Source organism: Amblyomma mixtum, chromosome 1 (genome assembly GCF_055824585.1).
Source record: "Amblyomma mixtum isolate Tamu chromosome 1, ASM5582458v1, whole genome shotgun sequence".
NCBI classification, from domain to species: domain Eukaryota; kingdom Metazoa; phylum Arthropoda; class Arachnida; order Ixodida; family Ixodidae; genus Amblyomma; species Amblyomma mixtum.
In genome coordinates, this window is record NC_143012.1 from 80,208,765 (window position 1) to 80,223,377 (window position 14,613).

The following is a 14,613-nucleotide window of genomic DNA, read 5'->3' on the forward strand; positions in this document are numbered from 1 at the left end:
TCCTATCTTTCTCCCTTCCCTTACGGCGCGGTTCAGGTGTGCGCCGATATATGCGAGACAAATACTGCTCCATTTCAATTCCTCAAAAACCAATTTACCAGACAATTCACCAAGCCATAGGCCGTCGGCGTTCGTTGTGTTCATTGGCGTTGGCGTTGACCACGTTTTTCACTCCGATCATTTTAAGGAAAGGAAGTGCGCATAATGGCGCCCTGGGTAAGTGGACGCCTGAACTGTGCTCATCGGCCCGTGGGGTGATGAGAGAGAGAGAGAGAGGTGAGCAGCAGGCATTGACAAGGTTGTGCCACGATGCGGCTCTAAAGCGATAGGCCATCGGCGTTCATTGTGTTCATTGGGGTTGTCAACGTTTTATACTCCGATATTTTAAGGCGAAAGCCTTTAATGCCTCATACTGTCGTTACCAGACGCGTCGGCAGCCGTGTCGACAGACGCGTCGGCAGGGGTGTCGACAGACGCGTCGGCAGCCGTGTCGACAGACGCGTCGGCAGATTTGTCCGCCTTTCGGCGTCACTGCTTAAAAAGAAACTGCGCCGAGGGTAGGAATCGAACCAGGGCCTTTGGCATTTGAAGAGACGCTACCACTCCGCCACGAAGGCTCAAGGTTCCAGCATGAATAAAGGCGCATCTAGTGAATGCATAGGTTTCATAAATAAAATAAAAGGAATCAAGTCAAGAAAAGGAAAATAAAATAAGAAAATAAACAAAATAAAACAAAATAAAATAGGATATGAAAAAAACAATAAAAACAAGATAGGAGCAAAAATAAAACGAATATGAAAAAAAAGTAAATAAATACAAACAGTGCGCCAGGAAACGCTTTCGCCTTGCAGCACTTTAGAGAGCCAAAGTGCCCCTTGAATTTTTTAAGGAAAGGAAGCCGAGCGCGCGCGTCGAGGCTGTGGCATGCCAGCTGTGCGAATGACGTCACTTCCTCCTAGCTCACCCGCAGTATGGTCGTGCAAGAGCACGCGAAACGGCGAGACTGTGGGCAATGTAGCTCAGGCAGTAATATATGGTTATGCGCAGTTTTTGCTTTCGTAATCATCCAGGTTTAATTAGAACTAAACTTAGAACTAAATTTTTTTTTGTCTCTAATGTGCTGCAAGGCGAAAGCTTTTCCTGGCGCACTGTTTATTTGTATTTTTCTAAAAATTTCTCATTGTTATTTTATTTTTTTGTTATCTTTTTTATTGTTTTTTCTACTTTTCACATTTTAATATTTGGTATTATTTTTATTTTCTTATTTTCTTTCTTTCCTATTTTTCTTTTTATTTTTCTTTTGTTTGTTTTCTTATCTTTATTTTTTTTAATTTCATTTTGTAATTTACATATTTTATTTGTTCGTTTTTTGTATTTTTGTTTCTTTCCTTACTTTTGTTCTTATTTTTCATTTCTTATTTTTATTCTTATTCCTTTTATTCGGTTTATGAAAGCCATGCTTTCGCTAGATGCGCCTTTAATCATGCTCAAACCTTGGGCCTCTGTGGCACGGTTTATTGAATCCCGCCACGGAGGCCCAAGATTTGAGAATGATTAAGGGCTCCGTGGCGGGGTGGTAGCGTCTCCGCTACCTGGTTCGATTCCCTGCTTCGATTCCCAGCCCCGACGCAGTTTCTTTTTTAGTGACGCCGAAACGCGCAGAAATCTGCCGACACGGATGCTAACGATTGTATGAGGCATTAAAGGCTTCCGCCTTATTATCACGGAGAAGTTTCTCCGCGGCGTCGACAGATTTCAGCGCACACACCAGCACGTTTTGGTCCCAAACGAGCCACACCGAAAGTCCCGCATTTGCGTCGTCCCCGATGATGATGATGATGAAAACTTTATTTATAACAAGGGAGTTTTGGACACGTCGGTCCTTGGGCCCCCGCACGGCCCCACTGCACTCAAACGTTCATGTCCCGGAGGCTCATGACGCTGGCAGCCCGGCCGGTGGCGATGGCTTGCTTGGCCGGGTCCTCGGAGTGCAGTAGGGTCTCCCAAGCCTCCCATGAGGTAAGGTGCTCCAGGCCCCGCGGGGGAGGATCCGCCGGGCAGAGGAAAAGAATATGGTCGAGAGTGGCTTTGGGGTGGTGGCAGAGGGTACAGGAAGGGTTCGTGTGGACTGGGTGATATCGCGAGCGTATATAAGGGGAGGGCAAAGTGCGTGTTTGGAGCCGCCTCCAAAGTGTCTGATGGTAATTGTCGAGGGAAAGATGAGGTGGGGGGTAGAGCCGACGCTCGGCTTTGTAGGCCTGCGTCATTTCACTGAATGAGTGCATGCGCTCCCGCGAGAACCCCAGGTCGGAGGCCGCCGGTGCCCGGTTGAGAGAAGCTCGGGCTAAAGCGTTGGCGGCCTCGTTTCCGGGATTCCCGGAGTGGGCAGGCACCCATATCAGCTGCGGGGCGGGTGCGCGGCGAGAGAGTCCAGTATGCGAAATGCAGGGACGTGAACTCTCCCGCGAGCAAAATTTAGTATGGCAGTTTTGGAATCTGACAGTATATATCGCGCCTCCGTGCGGGTGATGGCCAGGGCAATGGCGGCCTCTTCGGCCTCCTCCGAAGTGGCAGTAGGGGTTATGTGAAGTGTGGCAATGGGTTGGAGGGAGGGGTTCGTGATGGCGACAACCGCGTCCTCGAAGATGCTGCGGATTGCAGCGCCAGCTTGTTCAGGACCAAAAATTAACTCGAGTTCGACCGTGTTTCGCGGTTTGAGCACCACGATGATGTCTTTTTCGATGCGCGGTGTGTTCTGCGGCCGCCACCGGAGTTGTTTGGAGCTCTTCGAGGCTGCGTTCAGCGCACTCCCGCCCTGCGTATGAGCAGAGCTAGCCGACGCCTGTTGCTGGGCGGCACCAGCACCAGCGTCCCTCGATGCCGCCGCCGCGTTCTTCTTTCCGCGTCAGACGCGGACCATATCCTGGAGGTATTCGCGCCGAACGGGTGGTAGCGTTCCGTGTACTCCCTGGCAGCGCTACACGCTGTCGCGTTCCACTCATACAGGCGAAGCTTTATGCGGAAAACGCTTTCGCCTCAACGCCCTTTAGACAAAGTGCCCCCTGAATTTTTCTCCGACGGCAGCCGGTAAGTGAAGAGCGCTACGTGCACGTTAAAAGGAAGAATTTACTCAGTAGAAGAAGAAGGAAAGTGCTGGCCATGGAGATCGAGCATCTGCCGGAGAGCCTTCTCTTGGAAGTGTTCGGGCACCTGACGTCGTTCGACGATGTATGCGCCTGCGCGGGGTAAGTCGGCCGTCATGCATCACCTTCCAGTCGATGCTTCGGAGCTTAGACGAAGCATGTTAGCCTAAGGATACCGGCGCGACACTACATCGCTGAGCACGTATTTCGCTCTCCACTTTATTAATTGTGGCATCAAGCACTATTCAACGCTTCTTTCTAGTTTAAAACGATAGTGTACTTAGTGTGAGCTATTAACAGCCAGGAGACTGCTTGATCTTGGATTCCCCATTACGCTTCAACACATAAAATAAACCAACGCCCTGCGTAGATGTGATGCGTCCCACCGCCTCTGCAGCATGTCAACGCTTGAGCACTGAGGAAAGTGCAAAATTTTTTCAACAAATGAGATCACGTAGATGTTAAAGATGCTCCTGCAGGCCCAGTTGTCGCCTTGTCGTCTCCTCGCTGTTATTGCCGAAAGACCAGGAGCAGACGCGTGTTCGGAAACTCCACGTGGACCAAATAGTGGCAGATAAACGCTGCGTCAGATTTTAAAACAAAGGTGCGGCACAGCAGCTCACGGCCAAATTATCATCGGCATAAAATACCACATTTTTGAGGCTCATTCTCTTTTGATGCCTGGATGCGCGTTGCGTTGCCTTCCTCTGCACATCAGTGGTATATACACGCCAGGGTTGCCTTGCAGTCGCGAGGAAGCTGGTCTTCCTGAGGAGACTGGCGTGCACCAAACTCATCTTCTAAAAGGTGCATGAGGCGGGCAACTATCGATCAGTAAGGACTTTCTAACAAGCTGATCTGCTAAAGGTGCAGAAGACGAGTGACTAGCGATCAGTCAGGATTTTCAGTTTGGACGGACACAGCCGCTAGCCGGTCACGGGTCGCGTCCGGGATCTCAGTGGAGGATATGAAATTGATGAGCAAGATGCAATTTTCGGATTGGTGCCAGTCAAGGGCTTCTTATCCGGACATAGTGTGTATTCCCCTGTAGAGTGGCAGCAATCCGAATAATCACCATAGCGAAGAGCATGGCGTGGTAGTAGGGACGAATGCTCTCTCCATATGACGACGGAGGTGCAAGGTTGGTGTAGCAGGAATCATACTCAGGCAATGTATTCCGCAAACGTTCAGAACGTGGGAAATTCCGCTAGAAACGATGCCATCAGTAAGCGGCAAGAGAACATTACGCCTCAATTCCCACGTCTTTATTTCTACCCTCTCAAGTTCAGAGCGGTGACGAAAATCACCGCGCCGGAATCCTTCATGTACACCTTGTCTGAATGCTATAGAGGTGACATCACTCTTAGCTTCAATAGATTCTGGCTCTACGACGGTGAATTAACGGCTCATGAACATCGGAATTAATGAGCTTTGCCTCTGCTATAGCTCACGTATACGTTACCGCTGACATATATGTCAAATAAAACAATGCTACAACACTAGCGCACGTCTCTTCCTTCTAGGGTATGTCGCCGATGGCGGCGTGTGGCACGCGACTTCTCGCTGCGGCGCGTGCTACGCGTGACGTCGTTTCCGCTCAAGGCTCGACAGGTGCACAGCCTCCTCGAGGCCCACGTCGACGCCAACATCGTGGAACTGCACATAACCCGTTCCACGGACACATCCACCGCCGAGCATGAGGAGAGAGACTTTCCGCGAGGGTTCTTCGCCTACCTGGCCGAGCACTGCCCATCACTCAGGGTGAGCGTTTCATGAAGGCTACGCTTAACGAAGGGTTCCCTCGTCCAAACACGAGTTCAAAGTCTTATACGAGCGCTATGGGACCGGAGTAGTCGATCAAGAAACCACACGTACATTCTGTAACAAAAATAGCGCTTCTTTAACGCCAGCAATTGTTGTGATCTTCAGTTAACAGGACGTCAAAGTTTTAAATGAAGAAAAACGAATGCTAAGTCATTTTTATCAGGATGCCTTCCCACATCGATAACACCAAATTACAAAACATGGATGAGCTGCTCTAGGATCTGGGCCCACTCTGGACGATGAAGTAGATGAAGTTATATTTTTCGCTTCCGTCGACACACCAAGCATGAAAGCGGCAGTTATCCCTGGGATCCGAAACTCCATTTAAATTCGATTTCAGCTATTTAAGCGCACTTGGTGACTGAACGGGATTTGATGCTTAGAAAATTAAATTCTGCACGTAAACGCAGCAGGAAAGGCTGCGCGGTAGCCGAATCGTTTTAGGCATAGAAAAACGATGCTGCTTTGTTACCACTCTTGTTGGTTTAACACCTGCTCGGTGACGAAGTTTTTTCATGCCGGAGACCGTTGGCATAGCAACAATATGACGCTCCAGTTGGCTTCCTGCCAGCCAATATGGGAGGAATTGGCGCTGACGTCTGGATGGAATGGATAATGCGATATATGAAAGTTTCCCATCTCTAGCCATCCCATAGAGCGCTGTTGTTGTTCCCCAAAACACTGAAACGCCAACTTCTTGATGAACACGCAGCGGATAAATCCGGGGAATTCCCACTACAAGTGCAAGCGTACTAAAAGGATCTACAAGTGTCCCCACTTATTGCAGGTCTTGCACATCACTCGCGGCTTCCTCTTCGACCACCTTCGAGAGAACAGGGTCACAGTGTGCGACCTGCCACCGACGCTCACTCATCTCTCACTGCGCGAGTCGTGGTTCAGTGCGGAGCAGTTCTTGACCGCCGAAGCGGGCCGTCCATACCCACGTGATCTCCGGCTGCTGGACCTCGCCGACTGCGTATTCGCGCCTGCCATCGGGCTAGCCAAGCTGGAGCAATTCTCGTCGCTTCGTGCCCTTTGCTTCGAAGGCTGCTACCTGTTCAACGACCGACGCCTGACCGACCTACTGCCCGTGATCGCCAACCTCGTTGTCCTGGATATTGAGCGCACGGACGTGAGGGACACGGGTGCCGAGATGGTGCTCTTGCACGGTCAGAGCCTGCGCGTTTTGTTCTTGGGACACACGACATTCACCGGCAAAGCATTCAAATCAATCTACATGGGAACAAATGGAAGTCTAAGGCTGGGTCTAACACATCTGTGCCTGAGGGACACGCATGCGGGCAAGAAGCGCCTTTACAAACTTATAAGCATGGCTCCCCGGTTGCAGTGGCTCGCTGTGAGCAGCCCACACATGACGGAGCGCGTCGCGGTGCGCGTGCGTAATGCCTTGCCCAGTTCTTGCCGCTACTTGGAGGTCTTGCCAAGCTCCTACCGAACGAGGCCCCTCTGCCAGCACTTCACCTTTGACTTCATTCAGAACTTGAAGCTAGGTGCCCCGCCAGGTGAAAACTGCTGAAGCGTCCTTTTTTCTTCTGTGTTTATATGACTTGATTTTTCACCTTCAAGGGAACTCCGTGTGTTGACTCTTTGCTCCCGTCGTTCTGCTATTCGCCAGTCAACATAATTCTCGATACCCATGAAGGTTTAAGCAAAGCTTTGCGTTTTGCAATTCTTGAGGTAACGATGGGTCAAAAGAGAATACCACTTCGGGTCAAAATATGTCTTGAATGGTCAGAAATAAAAAAACCCGGTTTTACATCATATCGGACAACTACACTTCTTATATATGAGCTGGCAGACACCATAAATGCAGTGTTCGATATGTGGCCTTCGTTTTCAAGGCAAACCGAAATAAATGGTTTACGATACGGCATTGTTTCATGTCATTGAGCTTGGCACTGCGCCTCCTTGTATTCATGAACGCGTCCTCCGGCACAACCTCTCGTCGCAACGTTGGTTAAGCTCCCTGAGGCACCTCTTCTCTTGTTCGCTTTTATGACCGAAGACAGTCAATGAAGATATGCTGCACCGTTTTTCTCCCGTGCGTGCACGAAGTTGAAATATTGCTTGATCTATCAACAATATTGGAGATACCCGCTTGTCTCCAAGATTGCATTGAAGTCTTGTTAGTTGTGTATTCTCCATGACACTGGCAGTGCGGCCGGCGACGATGTTTTGTGTTGATGAGTCCATGGAGCATAGTGAGGTCTCCCTTTCCGCCCATGATGGGTGTGGCCCCGGCCCGCCGGGTGGAGGCGAAGGCAGACCGGCAAGAAGGATATGGGTCAGGTTTTCCTTCTGTGCATTGCACAGGGGGTAGGAAGGTGGGATGGTTCGGCAGTGGGAGAGTAGAGAGGGAGTAGGGATGCTCCGCGATTGCAGACGGGGCCTTAGGTGTTGCTCCCTGGTAGTGACGGACGACTTGGGGGGGGGGGGGGGGGTAATTCCTTTCGGCGTGAGCATTCGCAATGAGTTCAGCTCAGGTGGACGCGCGCTCCTTTGAGAAACCCCCCATGAGGTCCGCCTGTGCCCGGTGTTACGTTTCGCCTTCGTCGCGAGAAGAAAATCGGCGCGGTTGCAGCGGAATGATGATGAGTCACGAAAGGCATGCGGGGTAAACGCCTGAATTAGCCACGGAAGCGGCGTCAGTCATCCACCCCGCATCTGGCCAGCCAGCTCTGCAGTACAGAAAGAAGTTAGCTGCCACGTTCCGCAGTACTAGACATTCCAAGGGGCACATCAAGTTGACAGCAGCAACCGTCTTCCAGGGAGAAGTGGTCAACGACCGTTTCCCCTACCCCGAGCACGTGCGACCACATGAAAGGCGCAAGAACGCTGTTCGAGAGCCTTCCAGAATCTGCGCGACGCAGAGTGCATCCTTCTCTCCCATCACGTGACGGGGACGTGTTCCCTATTGAGTGTGTGTGTGTGTGTGGGTGCCACAGTGAACTTTCAGGACCCTCCTTTCCCGACAAGCCCGCCCCCATCTATGGAGCCCAGGGAAAAGGAAGGATATAAAACTCGGCGCCTTGGACGGCCGAGTAGCTCCTGACCATCTGAGCTCATCGTCTTGTAGCTTTGCTCCTTGTTTTGAGACTCTCTTACTGAGACGTTCTCTCAGTTGCTGTTTGTATTTATGTAAATTCCCTTGTATAAAGTTCTTCTTCTTGTCTTTCCCTTAAACCTCGTCTCCGACCTTCCTCAACCCCTCTCCGGCACGACCATGCTACCTGATCTTTAATCACTGGTTGCCAGCGGTGGAATCGAGTCAACGGACGTCAGCGGAGAGACGTGGTCAACGGTTTGCTGAGCAGCAGTTCGGCGAGTCGGGAGCAGTGCAACAGCCCTGTGTGATGACTGGTTGCCTGCAGCGGAACGACTGCGCTGGGTTCTTGGCTGCGAGGTTTGGTGAGTGCGGGACTTTACTAAGTTTTGCCAGTGTTTTGTTAAGTGTCAGAAACAGAGTTGGTAATTGGGATTGTCGTTGCTGCCGGGTTAGTGCGGCAAGACAATAGGGGCAGTAGAGAAAGCAGCACTCGGAGCGGCCATGGATCTGAAATCGTTACGCAAACCGAAGTTACTGGAACTTGCAAGAGAGTTGGGTCTGGATGTCTCAGACAAACTCAGAAAACCAGAGCTGCTGAAGGCTATTCTTGCGTTGGAGGCTGAAGATGATGAGCTCGCGGAATGCCTTGAGACCATTGAGGAAAAGGAACGTAAAGAACAAAGAGAACAGGAGGAACTTGAACGTAAACAGAAACAAGAGAAAGAGGAACTTGAACGTAAACAAAAACAAGAGAAAGAGGAATGGGAGCGTCAACACGTTTTGGAAATGAAGCGTCTCGAAATAGAGATGGAACGCGCTCGTAGTGGAGGTCAGGCACACGGTGCAGGAGAGCGGGTATTGTACAAAATGACTGACTTGATGCGGTCGTTTAAGACTGGAGAGGACATTGGTTTGTTCCTTGTTCACTTCGAGCGAACGTGCGAGCAGCAGGGGTTTTCTCGGGAAACATGGCCACGGCGCTTGCTCACTTTGTTGCCCGCTGAGGCGGCCGACGTAATCGCTCGCCTGAAGAAAGAGGAGGCAGATGATTTTGATCATGTGAAGTCGAGTCTGCTAAAAAAGTACAGGCTGTCAGCGGAAGCGTTCCGTCGGAACTTTCGCGAAACTGAGAAAGACAAAAATGAGTCGTATCCGGATTTCGCCTACAAACTTATGCCAAACATGCAGGAATGGCTCAAAGAGGAGAAGGCCTTTGGTAATCACGACAAGGTTCTGCAGTGTTTCGGGCTGGAACAGTTTTATAGACGGTTACCGGAGAACGTTCGGTACTGGGTCTTGGACAGGCCAGACGTTAGTACGGTGGCGAGAGCCGCCGAGCTAGCAGAGGAGTTTGTGACTCGTCGGGCTCGCGGAGCTAAGGACGGTCAAAAGAGTGAATTCGGCTCGAAGTTTGAGAGGCCGAAGTTCACGCCCATTAGAATAAAGGAGGGCAAACGTGGTGCGGACCAGAGTGAAAACGGTCCGTCCGAGCGCAAAGAGACGGCGGAAGCCGAACGCAGAAAGAGGTTCGAGGCAAGGCAGCCGCGCGAGTGTTATACTTGCCAGAAGCCGGGACACTTTTCGGCGCAGTGTCCCGAAGCGAAAACAAAGCTCGTGCTTTTGTCAGTATGCAGTGGCGACGAGAACATGAAGCTTCTCGAACCGTACATACGAGACCTCGTTGTTAACGGGAAAGAGCACATTTTGACTGTGATCTGCCCAGCAACAAAGTTCCCCGAGGCCGTACCGTTTAAAGAGCTCAGCTCGGTTGAGATTGTTAATGCACTACTGTCCATATTCGCTCGGGTTGGTTTTCCTGCGGAAATCCAGTCAGATAAGGGCACGGTGTGTACAAGCGCTTTGTCCACGGCCTTTGTAAAAAGGTGTGGAATAAAGCTTTTACATAGCTCCGTGTACCATCCCCAATCGAACTCCGTTGAGAAGGTCCACTCCGTCATGAAGCGAGTATTGAGAGCGTTGTGTTTTGAAAAGAAAAAAGACTGGGAGCTATGCTTGCCTGCAGCGATGTTTGCATTGAGAACCGCGCCCCATGAGGCTGCGGGGTTTTCGCCAGCTGAGCTTGTGTATGGTCGCACGCTGCGGTCTCCGCTACGCATGCTTCGAGAATCGTGGGAAGGCCGGGGCGACGACCCAGTCGTGGTGGAGTACGTACTGGGGCTGCTCGAACGTTTAAAAAGGGCACAGGAGTTGTCAGGTGAAGCACTGAGAAAAGCCCAGCAGAGGGCCAAAGTTTATTATGATCGGACAGCAAGGGCCCGTCGTTTTGAGGTGGGCGACGACGTAATGATTTTACGGACATCGCTGAAAAACAGGCTCGATGTGCAGTGGGAGGGTCCGGCACGGATTGTGCAAAAACTGTCGGACGTTAACTACGTAGTGAACCTACCAGGAAAACGTAATGTACAGCAGGTTTACCACTGTAATCTGCTCAAACCATATAGACAACGGGAAGCAGTGGTGTGTATGATGGTAAACGCTCCCGAAGAGCTTCCGGTCGAGCTTCCGGGATTGGGTTCAGTGACGAACAGGGAAGGCACTGAACAAGTAATTAGTGACTTGGTATTGAAAGCACCGCTATCGCCTGAGCAGAAAACCGAGCTGCACGAGCTCTTGCAAGAGTTTCGAGGTCGGTTCTCTGATAGGCCAGGTAGGACTTCCGTGCTTACTCATGACATAGAACTTAACTCGGCAGAGCCGGTACGGTCCAAGGCGTACCGGGTGCCGCCGCGCCAGCGCGATATTATGGAAGCTGAGGTAAAGAAAATGCTTGAGCTGGACGTTATTGAGGCTTGTGAGAGTGATTATACCTCCCCTTTGATTTTAGTGGAGGTACCGGGCAAGGACCCTCGTCCTTGCGTCGATTACCGCAAGCTTAATTCCATCACTAAGGATCAAATTTATCCGATTCCGAACATCGAGGAGCGCATCGAGAAAGTTAGTAACGCTCAGTTTATCTCCACACTAGACCTAGTCAGGGGTTACTGGCAGGTTCCCCTTACAGAGCAGGCTAGTAGATATGCGGCGTTCATTTCACCAATGGGAACATTCCGTCCTAAAGTTTTGAGTTTTGGTTTAAAGAATGCGCCGTACTGCTTTTCTAGCCTCATGGACAAAGTGTTGCGGGGACAGGAAGAGTTCGCTTTGCCGTATTTAGACGATGTAGCAATATTTTCCGCATCGTGGCCTGAGCATAAGGCACACTTGCGGGCAGTTTTAACCAGCCTGCGCGACGCGAGCTTGACGGTCAAGGCTCCTAAGTGCCAGTTGGCACAGGCCGAGGTTGTCTACCTCGGTCACGTGATTGGCCAGGGCCGTCGCCGCCCTTCGGAACTAAAGGTAGCCGCGATACGAGACTTCCCGCAGCCGCGCACAAATACTGATATCCGGTCTTTCTTGGGTGTCGCCGGCTACTATCAGAGGTACATCTCCAGGTATTCTGATATCGCGAGTCCCTTGACGGATGCTCTCAGGAAAACAGAGCCACAAACAGTCGCCTGGGACGAAAAAATGGAAACAGCCTTTAGCACCCTAAAGAGCGCTCTAACGAGTCAGCCTGTGCTACGATCGCCTGACTACTCTAAAGGTTTCGTGCTTCAGTGCGATGCTAGTGAGCGGGGCATGGGCGTTGTGTTGTGCCAGAAGGAAAATGGAGAAGAGGAGCGCCCTGTCCTGTATGCTAGTCGTAAGCTGACCAGCCGTGAGCAGGCGTACAGCGCCACCGAGAAAGAATGCGCGTGTCTCGTATGGGCCGTGCAGAAATTGTCGTGCTACCTTGCCGGCTCGAGGTTTATCATAGAGACGGATCATTGCCCTCTCCAATGGCTGCAGATAACCTCTTCCAAAAATGGCCGCCTCCTGCGCTGGAGCCTCGTATTGCAACAATATTCTTTTGAGGTGCGTTACAAAAAGGGGAGTCTCAACGGTAACGCCGATGGCTTGAGTCGAAGTCCCTAGCGCAAGAATCAGCCTCAAAGTTGCTGCTTACTGGTGTTTTTTTTTTCCTGATATAGGCTTTTGAACATATTGTTTTGCTTTTTTGTTTCAAAGTGAGACGGGTTTTGCAGTGTAATGTTCGGATTTGTGGACAATGAGTGCTGCTGGACTACTCCCAGGGATTAAAGGATTAAATGACTGAATAAGAGGGAAAGAGCCTGGCATTGCTTAGTGTGGATTGTGTCGTGCTTGCTGACTGACCGGTTGGGTTTTCGGCGTAGTTCTAACGCTAGCAGGGAACCGCTCATTTTGAAGTCACGTTGCAGTGCCCTTTGTGAACCTGAACGTGCGAAGGAAGACTTCGAGGTGCGCTGGGCTCAAGAAGCAACGAGAGATGACCGACTCCAGTTAAAAGCAGCCTCGAGCGACATCCCTCCAGACAGCGGATGCAGTCCCCTGTCCATCGGGATCTCCTTCTTCCGGCGGGGCAGTCTGTTACGTTTCGCCTTCGTCGCGAGAAGAAAATCGGCGCGGTTGCAGCGGAATGCCGATGAGTCACGAAAGGCATGCGGGGTAAACGCCTGAATTAGCCACGGAAGCGGCGTCAGTCATCCACCCCGCATCTGGCCAGCCAGCTCTGCAGTACAGAAAGAAGTTAGCTGCCACGTTCCGCAGTACTAGACATTCCAAGGGGCACATCAAGTTGACAGCAGCAACCGTCTTCCAGGGAGAAGTGGTCAACGACCGTTTCCCCTACCCCGAGCACGTGCGACCACATGAAAGGCGCAAGAACGCTGTTCGAGAGCCTTCCAGAATCTGCGCGACGCAGAGTGCATCCTTCTCTCCCAACACGTGACGGGGACGTGTTCCCTATTGAGTGTGTGTGTGTGTGTGGGTGCCACAGTGAACTTTCAGGACCCTCCTTTCCCGACAAGCCCGCCCCCATCTAGGGAGCCCAGGGAAAAGGAAGGATATAAAACTCGGCGCCTTGGACGGCCAAGTAGCTCCTGACCATCTGAGCTCATCGTCTTGTAGCTTTGCTCCTTGTTTTGAGACTCTCTTACTGAGACGTTCTCTCAGTTGCTGTTTGTATTTATGTAAATTCCCTTGTATAAAGTTCTTCTTCTTGTCTTTCCCTTAAACCTCGTCTGCGACCTTCCTCAACCCCTCTCCGGCACGACCATGCTACCTGATCTTTAATACCGGTTTCTAGACCCTCGGGCTAAAGATTGGACGGCCTCAATGCCTGGGTTTCCAGAGTGCGCGGGCACACAGATGAGCTCAGTGCTACAGGAGGAGGGGGGTTCTGGGTCAGTATTTGGTAGGTGGCAGGGAAGACTCTGCCCCTGGCATAATTTAGCATTACAGTTTTTGGAAGACTGAGTATAAAGGTAGCACTGGAGCTGCCGAGCGCAAGCGCTATAGCTATTTATTCTGTTTACTCTGGGTTAGTTCCCTGGGGTAATTCTTTTATAATTGGAGCGATACGCGGAGTATACGCAACCGCTGTGGCTCGGTGCTGGTCACATGCAGCATCTACCCATACGGTGCTCTTTTCATCGCCGTATCTTTCATGAAGGGCCGCTTCCCTGGCTTCATGTCCCTCGCGGTTTCGGTCGAGGTGCATGTTACGAGGGAGTGGTCGAACGCGTAGTCTGAGAATTACTTTCCCCTACCGGCGGGAATACTCTATAAACTCTAAATTCGCATCCCTGCTAATCATAACTCGCTATGTGAGTCAGTCAGCCACCGCATATATACTTTTCGTTTCGATGGACGACGTCGTAAGGAGGTCAAGGAGCTCTAAGCCGATCTTCTGGAATGGCCATGTTGGTTATGGGATTCACATGACAACTCCTGCTGGCTTAGTAGGTGGTATTCTTCGTCGCTGAAAAACATCAACACGCATTTTACGTAATGTGCGGCATCGGTTGATAGTGGTGTCAGGTAGTACTTTAGTTGGAGTTACTACTCGCAGATAAACAAGAGTTGCCTAGCGGTCGGGTCGTCGTTGCAGGCCTGCGTATTTTCTCCGCAAAGACAGTTGGGAACGACGAGAAGGTATGTGGTCTTTGTGGGGCAATAGTTCTTAACGAGAATCCTCTTCCTCTTTTTCCTCTTTTACTCCAACCATGCGGCGCTGTTCAAGTCTACACCTGAGATGTGAGACAGATACTGCGCTATGTTCCTTTCCTCAAAAACCAATTATTATTTTTCTTCATGAAAACGTATGAACTATAAAAATTGGCGCCTTCACGCATCGGGCAGTGAGCCTGTTTTGCCTTCCTTATAGTGGACAATATTCAGCTGAGGGTCATAGCGCTGCGGTGGTGCGAAATCGCTTGCTCTTAATGTTCCCATGAAGGCGCAGAGAGAGAGAAAACTTTATTTACAAAGGAATTCGGGGCACGCCCCAGGGTCCCCGCACGACCCCACTTCACTCAAGTGTTTATGTTCCTGAGGTCCATAACACTGGCAGCACGGCCGGTGGCGATGGTCTGCGGCCGTGCAGACCATGAAGGCGCATTCATCTTCATCTTTTGGTGGCGCGTCGGCGAGGTCTCGTGACAGGCAATCTCCATTTCATTGACTACGGTGCCGTCGAACTATCGGAGACGAGACTCT

General features: G+C 51.0%; 1 protein-coding gene across 2 annotated transcripts in view; it reads left to right on the forward strand.

The window, feature by feature from the left end:
• Positions 1-3,024: 3,024 nt before the first annotated feature.
• Positions 3,025-14,613, forward strand: part of LOC149366900 (uncharacterized) — a 152,012-nt gene continuing 140,423 nt past the window's right edge. For both annotated transcript variants that reach the window (XM_089553088.1, XM_089553098.1), the window contains exons 1-3: positions 3,025-3,245; positions 4,667-4,904; positions 5,755-6,136. In XM_089553088.1, coding sequence (XP_089409214.1) covers positions 3,160-3,245; positions 4,667-4,904; positions 5,755-6,136 — 706 coding nt within the window. In that variant the 5' untranslated portion in view covers positions 3,025-3,159. The remainder of the gene's footprint in view (positions 3,246-4,666; positions 4,905-5,754; positions 6,137-14,613) is intronic.